Genomic DNA, 7,932 nt, shown 5'->3' with positions numbered 1-7,932 from the left:
CCAGATATGGGGAGGTCGCTGTTTGCGGATGATGATGGGGTCCTATGGAAAAAAGTTGGAACATATTGACTACAAGAAGGGATCAAACAAGTTTAAGTATGGGGGATTTAAAAAAAAGTAAAATCAAATTATCATCAGAAAAAAAAGTAATGTTCTTTACAAGATGGAGAACGGGGGGAAGCTATCAGTTGATGGGAATAAACTAGAAATAGTAGTCATATCGGTTTTTGGGAGGGCACTTTGACCGAAGATTAACATGGAAAGCCCACGTTAAAGGTGTCAATGATAAGTGTAAACACGCTATACATGTACTGAGATGTCTGGTAGGAATGACACGGGATGGAAGGAGGAGGACTGAGGCATAAACTAGATACAAAGGATCAAGTAAGCTGGCAAGAAGGTGCTTGAGCAAGTTTTTGAGAGCAACAGGACTGGTGGGGAAGGTGTAGTAGCAGGTGTCACCCGAAAGGTGGCAGTAATGCAACAGAAAAAATGCAAGCTGCTTTTAAAAACCACAGAAGAAGAAGTAGAAGAAGAAGATCTCCTCCTCCGTGGCATCTCTGTTTCGCCCCAAGTCTTTAAATGTGTCACTCCAATCGTGTGCAGAAACGGAGGACGAGGAGGCTCGCTTCGTGTTAACGGCGCACAGCCCCGTGAGCACGAAGAGATCAAACACATAGCGACCCGTTAAAGGTCAGTAACGGAGCCGGAGTCAGCGGGTTGACGTCGGGGGCCGGGCCCAGATGTCGGGTTTGACAGATGTTGCTTAGCTTAGTTTAGCTCGGTCTGCTAACATCTCACAAGCTAGTCCCTACAACACACGGACTAACTTGTTAGCCTCGTCCAGTGCGTCGTCAGAGGCCGTCGGGTTAATGTTGTCTTCATTAAAAGCACGACAATAAGACTTAAGTACATGCAATTCAACGGCAGCTTTTCAATATGCAGGTCACCCGGAAGAGGAGGAAGCCGGTTCAGCTTGTTGGACTCCGTGTCAGGTTTTAGACAAACTGCCGGATACTCAGCAGTAGCTTTACCAGGATGCCATTATATATATGTGTGTGTGTGTGTATATATATATATATTATATATATATATATATCTTTGCATTTCAGTGGCACTGGGATGGCACTTATTGTGGTGCTTTTGTGGTTCGACTGAGTTAAGGAAGTGTTGCTTCCTGTGTTCTTGTTGTTCTTGGTTTATACTCTAGGTTGAAATGCACTTATTGGAAGTCGCTTTGGATAAAAGCGTCTGCTAAATGACATGTAATGTAATGTATATCTATATTTATATGTATATATTTATATGTGTGTGTGTATATATGTTTATGTGTGGTCAATACACCCTGCTGACGTGGATTTATGGAGCTCATTTAGAGTCTGTGGGGGGTTATATGCACTGATTTGTTAAGATCACAATTATTATTAAATTTTTTTATGCTGACACTTCTAAGAATCTATTTAAAAGAGGTGTGTTTGGATGCTTTAAAAACTGTAACTGCAGTGGGGCACATATCTTGGTCACAGTCTTTTACAATAAGCATATTCAATAAATCCCTCTTAAGGCGATGCAGGTACAGAGAAAACACCGTGTGTGTGAGTGGAGGACCTTTTTAAAGCCAAGCCTTTGTTTTCTTTCCTTCACATAATGCATTAGGAGCATCATAGCAGTTATATGTACTATATAACTGATGTACAGCAATTATTTCTACTACAACTAGCTCACCACTCATTTATTTTCCTTTCAACATACCAATTCTATTTGTTTTATTTGACTAGTAAAGATAAATGAAAGTGGAGAGACGATGTTTGCTGTCGACTGAAGTCTACTCCGAGAAACGAGATGAAGAGGAAGCTGCTTCGTGGTTTCCTGTCGGAAATTTCCATCCGACTGGCGCTGCTGCTCGTGTTCCTGTAAGTACATCCACTGGTTTGCTTCCCTGCTTCATGGATCCGCACATCTTAAGGAAGGGGGCGTCGTTTTTAATCACGCAAAAGCCAACGCTGCTCTTTATATGTTGTGTGTAGTGTAACGGAGCAGCTTTCTCCCTTCTACCGTGAGATCCAGCCAGAGGAGATGTGGTTGTATAAATTCCATCGGGTGGAGAGCGACCACGTGCCCACCGCTGTGATGTTTGTAAGTAACGTGTCTGAGTTCAAATGAAAGGACAACAAGCTGTGCATCTGAACTCTCTTCCCTCCTCTAAATGTGTTTAACATTGTTCACAGTTACCATCTCTTTAACGACGATTGTGTGATGAAGACTTCTTTTTTTCTTCGTTTTACTCCTCAGCAGGATTATACCTGTGGCAAGATGCTGGACATGAATACTTACAGTGTTTTCATAGATTTTTAGTTGAATCAAACAAGTCCAAAGTAGATTTTTGGGAAATAAACGAAAAACTGGCTGCCTGAAAAGTTTATCTAAACTGTGCATGCTTTCCCAAAATTGTGATAATTGTAGCATTTTTACAGATAAAAAGTAGCAAGAAGAAGCAATCAAATAAAACCTTTTGTTATTAATATGTATACCATAGTTATCATCCTCTCCTCTTGTTTTGATCAGAGTGTGGCGGTCTTCACTCCGCTGATCGTCATCCTGGTCTTCACCTTCCTGAAGAAGACAGAGCGAGGAGATCTGAAGGAGGCCTCGCTGGGTAAGACGGTTGTGTACAGGCGTCATTAAAAAAGTACATTTTGTAGAATTATTTTGTCATTTCCATGATTCCGTGGCGTCTCCTTTTGTCCCCCAGCTGTGACTTTGACTCTGGTTCTGAACGGAGTCTTCACCAACGTCATCAAACTCATTGTTGGCAGGTAAACGTTGTTCACAAACATGGCAAGTGGAAGCCCGGTTTCACAGTGGATAAAAAACCTAAATCTATCCTCTCTGTCTCCCCTCCCTGTCTCCCCTCCCCCTCCCTCCCTCCCTCATTAGGCCACGGCCCGACTTCTTCTATCGCTGTTTCCCAGACGGTCAGATGAACCTGGAGTTGCGCTGCAGCGGTGACCCAGATACCGTCATAGAGGGAAGGAAGAGCTTTCCCAGCGGGCACTCTTCCTGTAAGGGCCTTTTTACGGTCGATAACGCCTCAAGAATAACGCCTCAGACTGTAGCCGTTGCATTTTCATCAGCAGGCAACGAGGAAAGCACGAAGTGGGAAGGATATTGGTGCACGCACATAAGTGTATTCAAGCCTCCAAGCTCTTCTCTTGTTACATGAGAGAACCTCAATCCCCATCTATATCCCTTACCGCTCCTCTTTTTGTTGTTTTTTCTTCGTGTTCTCCCTGATTCCGTATATTTAAAAAAATACCTCCTCTGACCACCCTGTCCTCCCGTTCTCCTCTGGCGCTAGTTGCCTTCGCAGGTCTGGGTTTCACGGCGCTGTACGTCGCGGGTAAGCTGCGCTGCTTCAGCACGGCGGGCCAAGGCCGAGCGTGGCGGCTGTGCGCCTTCCTCACGCCGCTGCTCGCCGCGACCGCCATCGCGCTCTCCAGAACCTGCGACTATAAACACCACTGGCAAGGTCAGAGTCACATGTCAATCATGTGAAAACCTGAAGAAATGTGATAATATTACCTTCAGGGCCACTCTCCACAACCTGTACAGCAGGCTCATCCACACTGGTGGTATTTTATTTCTGTGGACATGTTGTTGGCACCGTGAGACGGTGCCTACTAAACTGATGGGCTTGTCTTGTTTTTCCAACTCTGGTAACAACTCTCAGTTTGACTTCAACGCATCACTATGGTGACAAACCTGTGGCATTCAACATAATGGTGGAGTTATTATTATTATAATAATTATCATTATTATTATCATTGTTTTACTTTAATGCAGAAATCATTTTGTAAAATGTATTTTATGCAGTTGTTTATTTAATTAAAATTGTTCAATATCAAGTTTAATCTTTATGGTATCAAACTCTTGATACAGTTTAAAGTGATTTCAGAGTTTAAAAAAGCTGCAAATCTACCGTCATACGTTCAGTTCTGTCCCTATTGTCAGGACACTCTGTTGCAAGCTCAGTTTGAAGAAAGAAACCAGAGTGTTTCCCCTTTTTTTTTTATACATTAATTCAACCAGGAAGGAATACAATTCAAATATTTGCATGTGGATTTAATGTCCACGTTGTTCTCAGATTTATGACACTAGTATCCTCTGGTCGCGTATTCCCACGGCCTCTCTCACGATAGGCGGCCCCAGTGTTGCCAGGTCTGCGGTTTTCCCGCGGAATTGGGCTACTTTTGAAGTGTTGCCGCGGGTTGAATTTTTTTGTCCGCTGGTTCGGGTAGACCTATTTTGCATGCAAATTACATGTATATCTTTAAATAAAAATCCATATTTTAAATGAAATAATTTATTTATAACCAAATCCTACCAAAATGACTCCAGATCAGCACATACACACATTTTATTTATGATAATATACTGTATCTAATTACACAAGGCCATTTTAGGACATAGGTGAAATAACTCTTTCGGGAAAACTGCTTTTAATGCTGGCATACTAAACATTTTGTGTTAATTTGTAGATATTACAATACATTTGGCAATGATAGCAATGCTGTTGGACTTTAAAAGCAGTGTATATGGTTTGGCACGGGCATATTTTGAGTTCTGATATTGGGCTGGTTTTTGGGCTGGTTTTATTGGCCATTGGGCTGGTTTTGGGCTGGTTTTGTCACACAGACCTGGCAACCCTGGGCGGCCCGTATAAAATCGAGGCGCCCCGTCAGTCTGCATACAAACAACAGAGCTCTGCTCCGTTGCTGCTGCTCAGAAATGTAACCCCCCCTCCCCCCTCCCCAGCCTCCAGCCTCTTGTATCAGCATATGGTTGTACATACACAAAAAGTCAAGACACTATGTCCATCTAATGTTTTATATATTGTTTTATCCCAGGAATTTAACTCGCACTATTTTATGTCTTGGATTCTCTTTTATTTGCTTGATTTTCGTTTTTTATACATATTTAAGGATCACTGAGATCAATGATTTTCATTCGTAATTGTTGTGCATATGACAATAACTAAATAACGTGACGCTTGTTTTTTAGTATACTGAGTCTCACAACCTCAAACTTCTCTCTCAGGCGTGATATTCTCCCAGTTCTTTCTTTTTCATGAAAGCATTCATGTGAGACTCATACACGCTCCTCATCTTCTCCCCTCCCCTCCGTGCAGACGTGCTGGTGGGTTCCCTGCTGGGCTTCTCCTTCGCGTGGTTGTGTTACCGGCAGCACTACCCTCCTCTTCAGGAAGCCGACTGCCACAGACCTCTGCGTCACAGAGAGACTGTTCCCGCCGCGCAGGAGCGCAAGCTCGCCAACTCCAACTACATCCTGCCGCGGTAGTGCATCCACGCTGGGTTACGTGGTAATCCGTGGTGTTCTAGGTTTTTTTTCTTTTTCTCACACACCCTTCCGCATCTGAGCAGTTTACCAATATTTGTTTTGTTTGTTGTGTATCATCCTCACCGTACCACAGGGGATGTGTGAATAACAACTCCAGTTTAACAGTTGCTTTGTTTGAGTCTCTGAAACCAAAATGGACGTGGTAGTCCACATGAAAGTTCTCGGCGTTGGAGGGCCAGCCCTACACACGCACATACACACACACACACACACCCTGTGTATTGTGCCTCTGGATCAGCTGAGCAGGTGAACAACACAAGCGCTGCACTAATAGTCTCCTCCCGCATCAAACACGGACTCACTCTCATGTCGGAAAGCTAATCTGGTGATTTGTTTTTTTGAAAACATGCCGATTTTGAGTTTTGTTTTCCAACTAGCAGGTTGAGGAAAAGTCTTCAGTGTTTGGCGTCTGCATCGATGTTTTGTTCCAAACCTTTTCGGGTAACGATATATGGGGAAGAGAATCTGAGCTCCACCTGTTGACGGTTAACCTGCAATGCTTTGGATAATTGATCAATCTTTTATGTTCCTAGATTCTTTTATTTATAAACACTTGGTTTCTCAAATGTGAAAATGTGCGGTTGGGAATTTAATATATATATAATATATATATATATATATATATAGGGGTTGAACTGTTGGTAATTTGAAGGTTGTAAGAATTTTTTTTATTTTTAATATTATTTTGACATTTAACAGCTATGAGCAATGAATTTAAGAAATAATGAAACTTTGTGAAATTTAAATTATGAATTGCACTTTCATATATACAAAAAAAAAGGCTCAACAATTTACTTAACCAGCTGAGTACTGTAGCTTTGAGTAAACGTGACTCAAACCAGGAGTAAATGGGGCTGATATTCATTTACATTAACGATGGAGGTCTACGGCACCAATGAATAAGACTTTATTAGAAAGATTAATTTTATTGTTGCTTTACTTTTTGACTTGTCAACAACAACTAAAAGAAAAGTACTTAATATCACCTGTATGTATGTGTATGTGTATATATCGTATCCCACGGTACGCATCAACATCAGGTCCCGTTCATGTGTGATGCACCGATGTAGCAGCTCCACTCTCCTCATCTCGCTTTTTTCTGCATCGCTCTGCTTTACTTTCATTTTGATACATGCTATTATTATTGTTATTAATATTAATAATAATTCCATCTTTTCATCTGCTGACATGCCTGTAAAGTAAAGTTGTTCCTTGGCGAGTCGTCTCTGGCTCACTGCAGGCTGACGTACCCCTCTGGGCTCCTCTGCCAACACGTGTTGGCGTGTGACTCCAGGTGACGCTGCTCGCCTCTCAGTGCTCCTGCTGGTCAGGTTTTCTATCCTGTTCATAGTTTCATCAACTTTCCTTTTCAGACGGTGAACGCTGAAGACTGGGATTCAGTTATGTTTTTATGTTTACTTATTTATCTTGGTGGGGGTATTTCTGTTTGCTTCTAATTTAAATCTTTCCGTCGTGTTCATATCATTGTTTTTTGGATTTGGAGAAGGGAAAAAAAAGTCACGCGTGACTGTTTGTTCAGGTGGGAAGATGAGAAGCGACCAAACATCTGTGTGTGTGTGTGTGTGTGTGTGTGCGTGCGTGTGTGAGCGTGTGTGAGAAACCAGCCGGAGTTTTGCACTTTGGCTCGTCGCTGTGAATCTGGCTTGAATCCGCCGGATCACAAGAGGTTTCAGGCCAATCGGTGTGCCTTTGTTCACGACATTACCTCCTGAGTTAAGGAATGAAGTATGTGCTGCATGTTACGCCGTAAGCTTTATTGTTTTAAATCTTTACATCTTAATGTTTTCTGAATTTTTCTTTCAGTTGGTATATGTTTAAAAAAAAGAAAAATGTAGGTACTTTCCATGTGTTTTTATTGTCGATGGAGTCATATGTGAAGATGTCTGGGCAGAAACATGTAAAAGTTACAACATTCGAGATTGGTCAATTTTACTGGTATTTATGAGTGTATTTAATCTTGGGGCATGTAGGAGTTTACTTGAATTTTTAATATTTCTTTGTTTATGTTTTAATGTGGTCATGGTGTTTAATAAAAATAGGCACTTGGCTTTCTAGAGGGCTCCTTCAGACCAAATAAAAAGTCCATTATAAAATCCTGCATGTTTCTTAGCTAAATAGCAACATATTTTCTTCACTACTTCCTTCCAAATCCTCACATTTCTATCTGTTTCTATTGATTTGATGTGATTCTCAGTTCATGAATACAATAGGTTGTTAAATTATGTCTGGACTCCTTCGGATCCTCTATTTGTGACAACGGACTACAACATCTGCCTGTTTGCTTCGTTTACGCCGCTCATCATGACTTGCCTTGGCTCGTAGGACCAAGTAGCGGACGCTCGGGCTGAAAACATATCCTGATTGTACATGTGATGCTTTCAATGACTTTTGGTGACACTAAACAATGTTTCTAAATAATCTTGCAATACACACTGTCCTTTTGCGTGTATTTTTTTCTCCAGACATGTGTGATGACTACAGGCACCTGTTTAG

General features: G+C 41.7%; 1 protein-coding gene across 4 annotated transcripts; it reads left to right on the top strand.

The window, feature by feature from the left end:
* Positions 1-564: 564 nt before the first annotated feature.
* plpp5 (phospholipid phosphatase 5) lies at positions 565-7,869 on the top strand. 4 transcript variants are annotated; one of them, XM_056419451.1, is made up of 8 exons: positions 565-693; positions 1,784-1,913; positions 2,068-2,136; positions 2,566-2,656; positions 2,753-2,816; positions 2,938-3,062; positions 3,359-3,529; positions 5,189-7,869. In XM_056419451.1, exons 2-8 carry the CDS (start codon positions 1,788-1,790, stop codon positions 5,356-5,358), a joined length of 816 nt encoding a protein of 271 aa, XP_056275426.1. In that variant the 5' UTR covers positions 565-693; positions 1,784-1,787; the 3' UTR covers positions 5,359-7,869. The 4 variants fall into 4 exon arrangements, with proteins under 4 accessions (XP_056275426.1, XP_056275429.1, XP_056275425.1 ...); XM_056419454.1 differs by having other exon boundaries at positions 2,028-2,136; XM_056419450.1 differs by having other exon boundaries at positions 1,779-1,913.
* The last annotated feature ends 63 nt before the right edge of the window (positions 7,870-7,932 follow it).

The sequence above is a fragment of the Pseudoliparis swirei genome, chromosome 7 (assembly GCF_029220125.1).
Source record: "Pseudoliparis swirei isolate HS2019 ecotype Mariana Trench chromosome 7, NWPU_hadal_v1, whole genome shotgun sequence".
NCBI lineage: Eukaryota > Metazoa > Chordata > Actinopteri > Perciformes > Liparidae > Pseudoliparis > Pseudoliparis swirei.
Note: the sequence above shows the minus strand (reverse complement) of the source record. Positions and strands in the feature narration are given on the sequence as shown.

Bases quoted from the DNA above. Each gene is read 5' to 3' on its own strand.
- plpp5 (XM_056419451.1), top strand. From the start codon at position 1,788: ATGAAAGTGGAGAGACGATGTTTGCTGTCGACTGAAGTCTACTCCGAG. The intron at 2,657-2,752 runs GTAAGACGGTTG...TTTGTCCCCCAG, and splicing joins TCTGAAGGAGGCCTCGCTGG to CTGTGACTTTGACTCTGGTT. The intron at 3,530-5,188 runs GTCAGAGTCACA...CCCTCCGTGCAG, and splicing joins CTATAAACACCACTGGCAAG to ACGTGCTGGTGGGTTCCCTG.